We start from the raw sequence: 15,131 nt of genomic DNA on the forward strand, positions 1-15,131 counted from the left end.
GAAAATAAAATCATTAAATGAAAACTGAGAAATTTTATGATTCTTTTTGAGACACTTGTCAATCAGACATTGGTTTAATTCTTTGAAAATTTAACATATAAAATTAATTATGTTAAAATACATTTTTTGTTTGAGAAACTCTTTCTAATTATCATTGATAGAGATGCTCTTAGATCATAATTATCGTTTTATGGTTTTTTAGGAAACCTTTTTTAATTTTTTTAATTTTTTAATTTTTTTGTCTGGAAAAAAAATTCAAATTGAACTAATCGCGGACCGTCATGTGTCAGTGGAATCCGCGAACAGTGCAAGAAACACACCAAAATCGATCCTTATTTCATTACTTCTATAACTGATTCTTACTCTTTTTGTAGGGTCCACGCCATTAGAAACCCACTATCCACCCGCGATAATGGTGGTGGCCTTATGTAGTTTATGTCCATTAATTTTCATCTAAAGATTTTATATCACAGAAGCGACAAAATACTACCGTGACCAAAACTGGCGACATGAAAACAAACATTTAAGAAAAAGTAAACATATGAGTATATCTAAAAAGGCCTCACAGAGAGGTATTAATTGGGCCCAACATAAGCCCAATACTAGAAAACCTAGAGGCGTTATATACATTCCAGCATCCCTCGTCCGCCTCACTCAATCTTCTTCAAGTCCTCCCTTGCAACTCAGGTATGCTCCTCTTCTTCGATTTTCATCGTTATAGTTGTTATTGCGACTACTGTTTGGTTTGTTTGATCGCAAAGTATATATCTTTCTATTAGTATTTGACTGGAAATTCAAAATTTACGTATTTATTAAACATAACCTTGTTGAATCACGAAACCTAGACCAATGCGCCATGTCTTGTCTGCTTCCTGTTCTGAGCTAATGTCTTAATGAATCTCCGTTTCGTGTTTTTTTTCCCAACATTAAGTTTCCTGTTCTGATCTGTTCGGATCTGCTTTATATTCAGTGAAAAAAGACTCGAGCTTTAGAAAAGCAATGGCTGCTTTCCCAAACCTTAACTCCGATTCTGGATTGAAGAAGCTTGATGAGCATCTCCTCACTCGCAGTTACATCACTGGGTAAGATTCTGTGAACTCTTCTAACAAGATTAGATCCTAAAGTTTCTACCTTTGTTCGAAGCTATGAGACTAACAGTTTGTGTTTGTGTTACAGGTACCAGGCTTCGAAGGATGACATCACTGTCTTTACTGCTCTTGCCAAGCCCCCATCTTCACAGTATGTCAACGCTTCTCGTTGGTACAACCACATCGATGCCCTCCTGAGGATCTCGTAAGCTTCGTCATTGGTTCCCACTTCGTTATGGTTTGTTGTTGTTTGGAGTCATCTAATGTTTGCTTCCGTGTTTTGTAGTGGTGTCACTGCTGAAGGAAGCGGTGTCGTTGTTGAGGGATCAGCCCCAGTCGCTGAAGAGGCTGTTGCTACTCCACCAGCAGCTGACTCTAAGGTACTTTCAGATTGTTTTTATTCTTTATCTCATTTTGCCTCTTGTGATTGTGAATCAGCGAGCCTCATGGGAAAATTTAATTGTAGGATGCTGCTGATGAGGAAGATGATGATGATGTTGACCTCTTCGGAGAAGAGACCGAAGAGGAGAAGAAAGCTGCTGAAGAGAGAGCTGCTTCCGTGAAGGCTTCTACAAAGAAGAAGGAATGTAAGTTTGATGTTTTGTCTTTACATTTGTTAATTACATATGCTGATATGTCTTGTGTTCTAACTGGCTTGTGTTTTTTCTTTATCAGCTGGAAAGTCATCAGTTTTGATTGACATCAAGCCATGGGATGATGAGACCGACATGAAGAAGCTTGAGGAAGCTGTGAGATCCATCCAGATGGAAGGATTATTCTGGGGAGCGTCAAAGCTTGTCCCAGTCGGTTATGGTATCAAGAAGTTGCAGATTATGTGCACAATTGTTGATGACCTTGTGTCTGTTGACACCATGATTGAAGAGCAGCTCACTGTCGAACCCATCAATGAGTTCGTCCAGAGCTGTGACATTGTTGCCTTCAACAAAATCTGTGAGCGTCATTAATTGATTCTCAACTTTTTTGATACTATATAACTTTTGTATGTAACTGACTCCTTTTGTTGGGGTCTTTTTTGAAAATGCAGGAGGATGGAGTCAAGAGAGCTCGAGGATGGTCTTTTGTGTGTTTCTCTCTATTTTGATTATTTGAGTTTCCTATGTTTTTGATTTGTGATATCTGAATAATTCTGATGCTTATGCCATACAGTGTTTTCTTTATATCTCAAATATGAGTTAAATTTACCAAACGTCTCATTAAATTATCTTTGAGGAGTGGTTTGAACATAGAAAAGCCTCTAAAGGCTTCCAGAAAAGAAGTACAGAAACAAGCTAATTCTTAAGGTCTCTGATGCCTCTGACATGAAAGGCATTAGGCTAGAAACGATCGTCTCCTGTAGAATTTCTCCCGAGAGTTTGTTCTCAGGCAAGTTATCTGATAACTTGGATAAGGATTACATCAACCTGACAACCTTGTTTATATAGCCAAGGACTAAAACCTAGAAAGAAGCTTGACCTGTCTCAAGCGCACGTGCGAGAGGACAACCATGATCATCGGGTTGAGATATCAGAGCATGGACCCTGTTTCGAACGGATAGTACGGACTTTCAAAATTTAGCAATGCCTTGTGCCACAAGAAATTTTTAGTTCATTGCTTCTGTCGTGATCCAAACTTAGAAATAGTAGGTGAGAGCATACGCTGATGTTACATCCTTCAAGAGAAGGTCTTCATGTTCTTTGGAAAGTCATCAGTGTCTGGATTTAGACTCGCTCCTCGTAGGTGTTCAAGTGTTGCTTAAAGTTGAATATGTTCAGAGTTGTGACATTGTTGCCTTCAACAAGATCTGAGTTTCCCAAATTTGTGTATCCGTTAGTTTTGATTTTTAAGTAAACAACTACAATCCAGTATTAGCTTAAATTTCAACTTTCCACCAAATCTCAAATATAAATCAAATTTACTATACTAGATAATATTGATTTGTTTTATGAAAATATCAAAATTGTTAAAACCATATATGTTAACAACATCAAGATGATAAAACTACAACTTCAGAAACAAAAAAGATACTGTTAAGACAGATTTGTGAGTTCTTTTTTTGACTTGCATTAAGATTCAATATCAGAATCAGAAGAAAGATAATCATCCGCCTTAAGACTTGGAATAGAATCATCATCAGATTCACCTAAGGACTCATGCTTCTTACCAACTGCTGCTTCCTCCATCAAACTATCCTGACCCTCTAAACCCTCTCCCTCATGAGTCTCAATCACTACTTCTTTGGGAACCATATCATCATCTCTCTCTGAAACATGCCCTAGAGATTCCTTAGTTGATTCAGGAACCTTTATAAGCACATCAGCTTGTTGAACATTCTCTGATCCAACCAAATCGTTCCCAACTTTCAATCTTTTGGCCTCTGGGAGAGGTAGAGTCGTATCTATGCTTCTCTGAATCTCGCTGTTAGCTGGAACATCCACGTTTGCCAGCCATAAGTTGGATAGAACACTGCTATCTCCAGCAATACGGTCCATCTTATTCAGACCAAGTGCGTTATGTTTTTGGCTAGCCAGAGAATTGCTTCCAGGGAATTGGCTGCTCAGTGATGGGAGACCGTCAAGTGGAAGTGCCCTCGGATGAATGACAACTTCAAGAGACATGAGAGCGTGAGCACAGAACTCGGCAACTTTCATCTCCGCCTGACACTTACCTGTTCGCCGTCCACAGTATATGCATCAGTTTCTTGGCTTTAAAAGCTTATAGTTTAATTCAAAGCCAACAGTCTTTAGTTACCTCTTTGGAACAGCTCAAGTCCTTCAGCTAAAAATGCAGGACGTACTAGTGATGGAGAAACGAGAGATGCCAAAAACGCACGGAGTGCTGCAAGCTTAAACTCAACCAGATCAGTTGAAGACTTATTGGGTAAATGATGGTAGGTTTCAGCATTGGCCCATCTCCCTTCACAAGCATTTGTTACTGTGGTCATTAGAAGCTTATCAACACGTTCTCTCCAGCCATTAGATCCCAATGCACCACCCTGAAAGCCATAAGAAAAGAAGAATGTTTGATTCAGGTAACTAACTCAACAAACCACAGAGTCTAACTTCATACTAAACTATCAACAGTAATACGTTAAAAAGAAGCTTACGATGGTGAGAAGAGTTTCTAGTGCCTCAAGAGCTGCTATCTTCAACGAGTGATTGTGAGGGACGCCCACTTCAACAGCAGAGTTCTCTGCCTCGGCTCCGGAATTAGATGCATGCTTCCTTTTTTTACTGCCACCCTTAAGAACAGCAGCATTTGTAAGCGATGGGGTTTTGCTAGATACGGCATCAAATCCTTCAAGATCCACAGAGGCATTAGATACAGCTTCATTTGCCAGTTGCATTGCCATTCCTGGTCAGAGAACTAATGTTATAGCACAGAAAAGGATCTTTATTTTCATCACCTCAAGCTGAGAAATGAAAAATGCAAAACAAAGGGGAAGATCTTGCGAAAAGTTACCTACACCCATGGATTTGAGCAAGGTTTTAGTGATTGAGTAGAGCTTTATCCTCAGTTCCGGCAATGAACATTTCTTGAAGTAACTACTAACAACTCTCACCACAGATGCAGCATATGGTAAAAGTTGGCTGCAAAATTGAATCAACACAAGGATGTTGTTTAGTACCATAGAAACGTGTAGTAACAATCCATTATTTGCAAATAAAAGTCAGCGTAAAACTGCTTTCAACCAAGACATAAACTACTAAAGGTTTACCTGCGTATGCACTTAATAGTAGCGCGCAAGAGTTCAAGAGCCGAAGAATGCAAAGTAGGAAGCTCTGCACAAACCAATTCTTGTTGGATCCCTGTCATGAAAGGTGACATGGATCGTGGTAGAGAGCCGTTCACCGCCAGCACTCGCTCTACTAGGGATAATAATGAGGCAACTGGAACATTAAGCTGAAAGGTTGAAAGAAAGAAAGAATATCAGCATCTTCCAGGACCAAATTGCATTTTTTGGATAGCACACATCAAGAGAGAAGTAAGCTCACACTACCTTGGATTTGTAAGAGCTAGTTAGCATTGTTGAGCTGCAGAACATAAGTGCAGAAACTCTGGAAACAATCAACTGCTCAGAGTTCCACGATGCATCATCCAAAGCCCCATCTTGACCTCCCAAAGGCAAAGGAGAGTCTTTTCCAGGAGGAGCCAATCGTTGGATCGCTTTTTTCCCTACTGTTTCTGTGATAAATGCCACAGTGTTCTATCAGAGAAACTATATAGCCAAAGACAAAAAAAAAGGAACAAGGGAAGTAAGAAAATTACCATCTTCTAAACCTTGGAAAAAATTATTTAAATGCACGTTTATAGCTATCAACAGCTTCTGCATCATCAAGGACCAGCTGCCTGCATCGCCTTTATTAGCTTTTGGGAGTAATGCTAGAAAGTGAGCAAATTTCTGAAAGGTTGAGATAGAAAAGTGGGCGTCGTTAATATAACAATATTTACTTTGTTGATGGAAATTGTGAATTAGTGAATGCATAAAACGGTGAATACCTTTAACATATTAGAACTGGTTTTCGCAGAAAATATTTTGGAGGCAATAATGGCTTCAACCTGCAAGGAATATCGTTTCAAATAGACTCTAACAAAACAGCGCTACAATAACAAATCACCAGATAGAAAAGAAAAACATTTGAGAAGTGAAGAGAGCTGACCTTGTCATAACTATTGTGGAAGGCAGCAGGAAACAAGATAACAATTGTACTTAGCAGATGGACAATGCTTTCCTGCATACCCAATAGCAATAAAAAAAAAACTCAAATTGAGGATTCTAGCAATGACATGAACAGAACTAATGTTTGCTAAAAAGAGAAACTTCAAGGCCTTCTCAAATATGAAACTTACCCATAGTGCTTCTGAAGATTCTTCCTCCAATAGTTTAATAATCGGCAAGACTACTTTCGAAGCGTGTGAAACTGCTTCTTTCTTTGTATTAGTGAATCTAGACAGCCTGATTCCAATTAAAAAAACAGCTTAGATTTACAAAAAAAAAACCCAAAGGGTTAACGTAGAGTAGAACACACACACAAGAAAAAAACAAATATAAAAATGGTATAACAATCTGATCTACACAGCATTTCCAGTGTAAATGATGACAAGACATAATTCAATTACAGACCTGGTAAGGAGATCAGAGACTGAAGTACATGAAGCCACTAGAACAATTCTAGAACTTTCTGGATTCTGCTTTCAAACAAAATACAAAAAGTCAGAATAACTGAATACAAACACTCAAATCTCACCACAGAGCAAGCCATATAGCCATATATACCTTGATATGCGATAGTAAACAGTTGAACCAAACAGAGTATGAGCTAAAGAAACGATCAGAGCTGCACTCTCGGCAAGTTACTCCAATCAAAACGACACCCACCCAGCATTTATCTGGCTACATCAATAAACCATACATTTTAAACACCAAAGTCGACACCTTTCCTCTTTTTTAACTTTTTACTATTTAAAGACAGAGTCTCTGTCTGTACCATGTCTGAAGAAACCAGAGCCAACAACCTCTCGACCCAATCATCAACGGCTGATTTGGAAGGCTTGGCTTGAAGCTTCTTCTGGTCAGCTGAAGACGACGGAGACTCGGATAACAGCTTGTGGGTGGCGATGGTCGATACGACCTTGGCGAGTGATTGAAAGTCGACGAGAGGCTGCTTCTCGTTCGGAACGTACTCGGAGAGAAGGTTTCTGAGAATCTTGGGCTTCAGTCTCAGGTCGCACATGTCGTCGAAACGCTCAAAAGACGCCATTGAAGCAGACAGAATCCAGAGAGAGAGAGAGAGAGAGAGAGAGAGAGAGAGAGAGAGAGATTTAGGGTTTTAGAAACGAAGCTTAAATTTGCAGTTCGGCAACCCAACTCTAATAAATTTGCAAAATAGAACTAAATATTATTATAACTACAAAACAGCTCCTAAGTAAGGTTAACTAAGCCCAAAAACGTTACAAGTTTAAAACGTTATGTAAACAGAAACTAAAAGTTTGGTCCTGATGACATATACACATGAAACCTTGGGGAACCGGTAAGAGAAAAATGTCAGGGGTTTTGTGGATTCTGTGATTTCAGTCAAAAACATTATTTTGCCAACATAATAGACCTTATAAATAGCTTATGGGCTGCATGAAAAGGGATGAAGCCCAAGTTACAAGGGTTTTGTTGTATAACATACATTTTTGGTGGTGGCCGTTTAAAACGTACATTTGGCCCTCTCTATACTGACTTGAGACTTTGAGAGGGATACAGGTCTTACTTAGTACGCAACCATACAATCATGACCATATATATATATATATATATATATATATATTATAGTGTGTGAGTTTGATTGGTATCCCACCTGAATAGTAGAATTGCCAACTAACAAAGTAATGAAATTAATAGAACTAGGAATATCAGAACTAATAAAATTTTAAAGGTTCAAAAGCTATTATTGTTCATCCAAGTTTATAAACTTTTGATAAGCAAATTAATAAATACATTTTTTATTTCATTAATAATCATACAAATTAATAGAAACAAAAACATATATAAGATTTTCCGCATTAATATGCAAATAGAACCGTTAACAGTTCAAAGTGGTCCATTTATGTAAATAAACATAAAATAAATATAATTATTTTAATGTTTTTCGTAATTTTTAATAGCGCTAGCTTTAAAAAGGTAAATTATCGATTATTTTTCCCGAATAACTTAAGCATGCAACTAGTAACTTATAAATAAAATTTTGTAATCAGGAAAAATGTTAATGCACCCAATTTTTTTAAAGTATTTAGGCTGCATATACACACAAAAAAACCAATATTAGTTAACTACTCTAACACTATTTTTGACACTATTAACATTTTCATAATCCTATATTATCCCTGCCCAAACTATCACTTTTTTTTTCTTTTGTATCTCCATAACTTCTCATTTCCAAATGGTTTCTTCTTTCTCTATTTTTCTCTCCCTTTCATATCTCTTTAGATTCTCTAATATAATTTATATTTTTTCACTTGTATAATGAATTCTTCTTGTTTTTTTTCTATTTTTACAGATGCAATTAGTTTTCAGTTATGTATATTTCATTTTACACAATGCTTGGATTTAATGAGTGTCAATTCACGTGCTGATCAAGCACATATCTGTATGGATGGGCCATATATTCAGAAGAGTGGGGTGTCCTCGACATCGATTAAAAAACATAAATTTAACATTTCAGTTGCAAGTATATGTAGTTGCTATTAAAAAACTTAATTGATAAATATTTGATTAAATTCTACAAATTAAGTATTGTGGACAGATAAATGTTTGCTTATCTGTTACAAAAAATGTTGAAGCTTTTTAAAATGGTTTGTAAGATGTTAATAAATAGCTGATGTTGGCTGTTACATAGTTTGTTAGATGGTACAAAATTGATTACCGATCTAATGAGTCATATAACATAGTGCTTCAAATATTAGCAGTTACATTTTATATAATTTGGTTACATTTTATATAATATGTTGTCATTAGCCGATACATGTTCGATTAGCTGCTACAAAACATGCTATCGTTTTTCAAATTAGTTTATAAGATGTTAAAAATAACTACCGATTAACTGATATAGATTTTGTTTGATGGTACAAAATAGGTTATCGGGTTAACTTAATCATTAACTATTCAACTGATATCTTCTTAACGGTTAACAATTATTGTATTATATTTAAATGAAAAATTATATTTGACACTATGGTATATACTATGGTATATAAGGTAAATAATTTTTTTTTTCAACCCATAATTGGGCATCGTAAAAGTACATCAACGGCGTTCCGGCGAAACAGATCCTAGGTTACAAGTGCTTAACTAAGTATAAGGTAAATAACATATTAGATTGATGTCATTGTTTTTGTTATTAGATAATTATATTTTCTCTTAAACAAGTTATCTACCAGCAATTCTTATAATATTTTATGATGCATCTTAGCATCAAACATCCATTGTTAACGTACTAATTAATAATTTAATGTGTTTCTTTTTTTTTCTCGTGTTTTCTCTCCCCTAAAATAGTTGCAGATAAATGTTGAGTTGGTAAAATCATGTAACCAATTGTAATTTTTGGAAGGTTTGGGTTTCTTTTCGTCTGTAATTCACATGTATATATGTAGCATCCAACATCAACGTAATTAGTGTCGGAAACATAATGTATAATTGGTGCCAGAAACATAGTGGGCATTATATAAGAAACTTGATAACACGATTGACAATGGATTTGAGAAGAAGCTTTTTATTTTAACAAAAAATATTATCATGAGAGAATGCATTGTCAAGAAAAGGAAAACAAAATAAATGAAAGAGATAGAGAAATTTGGGAAGAAAGAGAGAGGAAAATCTAGGAAGAAAAAGAAAGAAGAAGAATGTTTCGGGCAAGGCAGAGGCAAATACAGAAGCAAGCGTAGGGACAAAACAGTCAGGTTAAGCATTTTTTGCTACAGCGATCCAGTTTGTTAGGGTAGTTACTTAATTTTGGCTATATTCAGCAAATTACCTCTTTTTTTAATTTGGTTTTAAACTGAAACCAATAAATACACTTTTGACAGTAAGATATTCTAAAAAAGTATCTCACAAATATAATATTATACAAATGTTATGAATATCTTATGCAAATATTTTAAATAATATTTTGAAAATTATAAAATAAAAAGAACAATATACAAATTGTATAGTTGAGAAACTCTAGCAAAAATAACTCATGAGATACTCTATCAATCTATATATTTTTATTTTTATTTTATTAGTTTTTGAAATACTCCTCTACATACTTTTTTTTTTTGGTAACTCTGGTATCTGGACAGCCACATTCCCAACTATCCCCGTAGGGGGTCCAGCGTCCCAACGGAAGAGATGTTAAATCCGTTGTGGCCGAGACTCGAACCCGGATGGCGGGCAGTACAGTTGTACCTCCTTTACCACCAAGCCACAAACGCTTGGTTCTCCTCCTCTACATACTTGTGTTACCTGCACTAGATGTATTCTTATATAAGAAAATTGAACCAATCATGAATGTAGAAATTGCATAAGAGTTTTTGATGATTAAAACCCGAAAATTAATCGGCTCTCATTTTCTCTCATGTGTGAGATATCCCGTTGGACATGTTTGGAATAATTTTCAAATTAATGGTTGGCAATTTGGCATAATTATATTCCAGTGGAAACTGTAAAAGCGGAGAAAGTTGATTCAACTTCTATTAAAACATAGCACCATGCACTATCGAACATCAGACATCACTAACTTGATTATTACAAGAAAAGTAAAAAAAAAACACCATAATTGCTTTGTGGTGAAAAAACATCCAGGGCACTTGCAGCTTCCGTATAACAGAAAATAAACTTCTGTAAAAACAAAGCATCGACCATAACTGACATCAGATATTACTAACTTGACTAGTACAAGAAAAAAAACACCATTCTTCAGTCGGTTTGTAGTGAAAATAATCAAGGGCACTTGCAGCTTCCGTATAACATGAAAGAGACTTGTTTATTGGCCATCAAGAAACAGGAGGTCGACGGAAATACCGGAAGAGTATCCCTCGCAGCGACAGTGCTAGGATGATCTTCTTCCGGTGCGGTATCTTCTTCAATAATCATTTCGAGGGTTGTGGTAGAGATGAGGCGGCGTGCTCGTGAGGCCGTAGCACGGTGAGGGGTCACGGCAGAGAATGGAGTCAGAGGTTTAGGTGCCAGATTCTGCTGGTCTGGTCGGAAGACGAAAATGGTATTTTGGGTATCAGCCATTTTTATCAATGGGTTTTGTGTTCCTTGTGGAGTTAGGGCTTAGAAGTGGAACTTTTTTGCGTTTGGATGTTGTATTGTTGAATTGGAAGATGGATAACTCTATGTTTATATAGGAGTTGCATGGACCATATTATCCTCAATTATTTGTTTCAAAATGGTATATTTGACGGATGTATATTAGAGCGTTATAGCGGTTAGTATAATAATAAATTAATAATGAAGCAGAGAAAAAACGTTTATCTAAATATTTTTTTGCATAATAATATAAAACATTAAACTACTATTTAATAGTTATATACTAGATTAAATTATGGTTTTTTTTTGAGAAAGGGTTTTCTAGATCAAATTATGTTAATATTCTACTTTGTAAATGTCATAAAATAATTGGATAAAGAATATATTTGCTTTGAGTAAGATTGAATTCAATCCGAAGGACAAGAAAAAAAGACAGCAGTAACAACTTTATGAATTAAATGCAAGTTTTGGACAGTAACAACTTTATGAATTAAATGCAAGTTTTGGACATAATCAAAGAGTTTTCAAAACTCAGCTAGCTTCTTCATTCTTCTTTCTTCCAAAATCCAAAACCTAAATAGCGATAGTCTATCATTTTTAGATAAGATGTCATTCTTGCTGCTCCTACGTACTTGCTGCAACGTGTTTACATTTATCGCTTTTATGTACCCTTTGTGATTTTTTTTTTTTTTAAACACATATACCCTTTGTGATTAAAAAATATATTTCTAATTCATTTAAGGGCAAATCTCCAAAATAGCATCTTTCTAAGTTTATATCACAAAAATAGCACTCAAAAACTAAAATGACCAAAATAGCACCTTTCTAAGTTTATCATTTGAAAATTTTAATTTTTTTATTTTTCAAAATTTAAAATCTTATCCCCAAAACCTCATTTCTCAACTCTAAACCCTAAACCCTAAACTCTAAACCCTAAACCATAAACTCTAAACCCTAAACCATAAACCCTAAACTCTAAACCCTAAACCCTAAACCCTAAAATCTAAACCCTAAACCCTAAACCCTAAACCCTAAAATCTAAACCCTAAACCCTAAAATCTAAACCCTAAACCTTAAACTCTAAACCCTAAACCCTAAACCCTAAATCCTAAACTCCACCCTTTAACTCTAAACCCTAAGTTTGTGACTTTTGATAAAACATTAAGTGCTATTTTTGTGACTTTTGACCTTGAATACTAGTTTGGGAACAAAAACTTGATTTAGTGCTATTTTTATCTTTTTCTCTTCATTTAAAGGCAAATCTCCAAAATAACACATTTCTAAGTTTATATCACAAAAATAGCACTCAAAAACTAAAATGACCAAAATAGCACATTTCTAAGTTTATCCATTGAAAATTTTAATTTTTTTATTTTTCAAAATTTGAAATCTTATCCCCAAAACCTCATTTCTCAACTCTAAACCCTAAACCCTAAACTCTAAACCCTAAACCCTAAACCCTAAACCCTAAAACCTAAACCATAAACTCTAAACCCTAAACCCTAAACTCTAAACCCTAAACTCTAAACCCTAAACCCTAAACCCTAAATTCTAAACCTCACCCTTTAACTCTAAACCCTAAGTTTGTGACTTTTGATAAAACATTAAGTGCTATTTTTATGACTTTTGATCTTGAGTGCTAGTTTGGGAACAAAAACTTGATTTAGTGCTATTTTTGTCTTTTTCTCTTCATTTAATCAGTAAAAACCTTGTTCACTTCTTCTAAAATACTTAGAATAGTTTAAATTTATGAGCATATAATTTATATATATACAGCTCAAATGGATAGACGGTGATAGGCAATCCAACTCAAATGGTAACCACTAACCATAACATATTGGGAATTTGATTAGAATGATCTAACTGTTATAAGGTGTAGAGAAAACAAAATATGCTGCGGTTGACTGACATACTCTTAGAAGCTTTGAGTCTCCATAATTATTGAAGAAACCACGTAAAATTAAACAAGAGGCCGATGGCTAGAATACAGCGTTTTCTCTTTTTACGCTTTAATGTGGTTACCATATCATTTTCGTAATTATATTTTGTGGGCAAGGGACCCTATGAATATATGGAAGAAAAAAGAAGAGTTTTGGAGGTTTCTGCAAAATTTGTGTATCGATGTGTGTGCTAAATTTAATGGGAAAAGGCGTTTAAACTGTCTCTTTTTGTTTGACGGTGGATTATGCCGTGGCTCTGACGGAAAATGTAAGAATGGCCTGTCTATAAGTATAACATTGATGGGTTTTGGCTTTCTCTTTTCCTTTATGAGATAAGGTGTACACTTTTTTTTTTTTTTTGAACACATGAGATAAGGTGTACACATACGTGTATATCCAGATACATGTATATGAAAATTTGAAACCCAAAATAGAAGTAAGCTCAAGCATATATCAGATAGATATGGCGTGTTCCTAATTCCACACTGACCTATTTTAACATGGATAAAGTCTAAGAACTAACCTGCCCCCACAAAATTAAAGATTTATCATTACCTAAAGTGGACTTGTACTTACTGATAAACCGAACCAGAACCTAGCTAGTAAATTAGCAGAATAATTACTCATGTATGCTCATTGACTGAAAAGAAGTATTCTTAGAATTAATATAAATACATTAATATATTCTCGTTCTAATCCAAAATTAACAAGGTTTTTTTGTCAAGATACATAAAAATAAATTAAAATGTTTCATAATCCCAAACTAGCGGTGCATATGGTTCTAGAAAGGTGATATCATAAGAATATAACATAACACTATATGCTAAACAATCGATTTTGGTGTCAAAATTGCGTGGAAATAAGAAAAGCAGAATGAAGAAAACTTTTGCTTGATCCTCATAAACTTATCTATGTGAGTAGAGAAAGCAGGCTAATTAATCTATAGGGATGTATGTCCTCTTCACTAGTTTGGAACAATATGTTGAAAAAGACACTGTCATTCTCCAGAACTAGATCATCCAAGTCAAGGCATATATTTAGTGTTCCGATCGAGTTCTTAGAGTAATATACTAATATGAAAGAAGATTAACTGATTAACCCACTTTGAGATCCTACCACGTTCTCCTGAAAGCAAAATAACTATGAGAAAGTAGTAGTACTCTCTTTAATATCAGTATAGAAAAGAAAAGGTGTGGAGATTAATTGTTATATTCGTCATGCTTACGCTCTAATTATGGAAGAAACCGCGTGAAACTGACCAAGAGGCTAGGCCGATGGCTATGTTCCAGTTTTACACTTTTACACTTTTACGCTTTAATGTTATTTCATTTATGGAATTATATGGTGTGGGTAAGGGACCCTCCAAGTTTAGAAAATACAACTAAGAATTTTGGTGGGTTCTGCAAAACCTTTGTCTTCACTAGGGCAAAAAAATTGATGGCAAAAAGCTTAAAAGCTCTTTTTCCTTTTGGCGGTGGATCTGCCGTGTCTCTGACGGCAAACATGAGCGAGGTCCGTCAATAACAGACTAATAGTGACTGCTTTTGGTCTTCATTGCCGTATATTAAGATAAGGCCACAAAGTACGTAGATATCCAAATACATCTATAGTAATTAGGGCTGAAGCACTGAAACCCAAAATAACGTTAAGCTCAAGAGTATATCAGATAGATATGGCGTGGTCCTTGTTGGACCCAATTTCGGTCAACATGCTAATGGGCCACGATCGCGGATATGGGCCGTAAAGAGCTGAAGCCCATAGCGAGTGTACGAGCTCGAGGCGGAAATTTCGAGGGCCCGGCGGTCGCGGAACAAGAGACGAAGGTCGCGGAGCGGTTACGGAGATTACAAAATCGACCTACTATAAAGAGAGGAGAACATACATGGAGAAGAAGACATTGAAAACCCTAGAGAGCTACACCCGCACTTCGACCTTGTTTTAATCCATCTTTAGATCCTTTATCTTAACGATCTCGTTGTAACGTTCGATCTTGTTTTACTCATTGTATTCGATCTTATTCATCAATAAAAGTCCATTTTTGCCTACCGGAAACTGATTATATCGTTGTGTTCTAAAGATATTGTTGCCTACATCATTTATCTTCCTTTGATTAAACTCCTGGTCACTATCAAATTCTTAGTGTAGATTTTAGGATCTACATTTTGGCGGCGACTGTGGGGAAGATAAACGAAAAACATCTTTGCTAAGAAACCGATCTAAGTTTCCTAAGCGCGACTATGGATCCCAATCAAACCGTCGTAACCACACCCTCGAGAGTCAACGACATCGATCCTATCGGACCCGACTCAGGGACCGAAACCATAC

The 15,131-nt window shown here is 35.7% G+C and overlaps 3 protein-coding genes across 4 annotated transcripts; 1 reads left to right on the forward strand and 2 right to left on the reverse strand.

Annotated features, from left to right (window-relative positions):
* The first annotated feature begins 572 nt into the window (after nucleotides 1–572).
* Nucleotides 573–2,295, forward strand: LOC106375934 (elongation factor 1-delta 1-like). Of its 2 annotated transcripts, XM_013815955.3 has the most exons (7): nucleotides 574–687; nucleotides 971–1,082; nucleotides 1,177–1,293; nucleotides 1,375–1,468; nucleotides 1,555–1,675; nucleotides 1,764–2,039; nucleotides 2,134–2,295. In XM_013815955.3, coding segments are annotated over exons 2-7 (693 nt in total). In that variant the 5' UTR covers nucleotides 574–687; nucleotides 971–999; the 3' UTR covers nucleotides 2,136–2,295. The 2 variants fall into 2 exon arrangements, with proteins under 2 accessions (XP_022555687.1, XP_013671409.1); XM_022699966.2 differs by lacking the exon at nucleotides 2,134–2,295 and having other exon boundaries at nucleotides 573–687; nucleotides 1,764–2,068.
* Nucleotides 2,296–2,990: 695 nt separating this feature from the next.
* Nucleotides 2,991–7,138, reverse strand: LOC106383101 (proline-, glutamic acid- and leucine-rich protein 1-like). Its single transcript, XM_013823216.3, has 13 exons — nucleotides 6,575–7,138; nucleotides 6,364–6,480; nucleotides 6,211–6,275; nucleotides 5,937–6,042; nucleotides 5,747–5,818; nucleotides 5,586–5,645; nucleotides 5,355–5,487; nucleotides 5,086–5,270; nucleotides 4,804–4,988; nucleotides 4,548–4,675; nucleotides 4,192–4,439; nucleotides 3,837–4,080; nucleotides 2,991–3,753 (listed from the first exon to the last, which is right to left on the reverse strand). Exons 1-13 carry the CDS (start codon nucleotides 6,845–6,847, stop codon nucleotides 3,152–3,154), a joined length of 2,418 nt encoding a protein of 805 aa, XP_013678670.1. The 5' UTR covers nucleotides 6,848–7,138; the 3' UTR covers nucleotides 2,991–3,151.
* A 3,140-nt stretch (nucleotides 7,139–10,278) lies between these two features.
* LOC106374437 lies at nucleotides 10,279–10,939 on the reverse strand. The gene has a single exon (XM_022698292.2). It carries the CDS (start codon nucleotides 10,849–10,851, stop codon nucleotides 10,552–10,554), a length of 300 nt encoding a protein of 99 aa, XP_022554013.1. The 5' UTR covers nucleotides 10,852–10,939; the 3' UTR covers nucleotides 10,279–10,551.
* Between the last annotated feature and the right edge of the window lie 4,192 nt (nucleotides 10,940–15,131).

Source organism: Brassica napus, chromosome C3, assembly GCF_020379485.1.
Source record: "Brassica napus cultivar Da-Ae chromosome C3, Da-Ae, whole genome shotgun sequence".
Classification (NCBI taxonomy): domain Eukaryota; kingdom Viridiplantae; phylum Streptophyta; class Magnoliopsida; order Brassicales; family Brassicaceae; genus Brassica; species Brassica napus.

Excerpts from the sequence above, each read along its gene's own strand:
- LOC106375934 (XM_022699966.2), top strand. The coding sequence starts at position 1,000 with ATGGCTGCTTTCCCAAACCTTAACTCCGATTCTGGATTGAAGAAGCTT. Across the intron at positions 1,083-1,176 it reads ACTCGCAGTTACATCACTGG|GTACCAGGCTTCGAAGGATG; the intron begins GTAAGATTCTGT and ends TTTGTGTTACAG. Across the intron at positions 1,676-1,763 it reads TTCTACAAAGAAGAAGGAAT|CTGGAAAGTCATCAGTTTTG; the intron begins GTAAGTTTGATG and ends TTTCTTTATCAG.
- LOC106383101 (XM_013823216.3), bottom strand. The coding sequence starts at position 6,847 with ATGGCGTCTTTTGAGCGTTTCGACGACATGTGCGACCTGAGACTGAAG. Across the intron at positions 6,043-6,210 it reads GTCTCTGATCTCCTTACCAG|GCTGTCTAGATTCACTAATA; the intron begins GTCTGTAATTGA and ends AATTGGAATCAG. Across the intron at positions 4,676-4,803 it reads ACTATTAAGTGCATACGCAG|CCAACTTTTACCATATGCTG; the intron begins GTAAACCTTTAG and ends TCAATTTTGCAG.
- LOC106374437 (XM_022698292.2), bottom strand. The coding sequence starts at position 10,851 with ATGGCTGATACCCAAAATACCATTTTCGTCTTCCGACCAGACCAGCAG.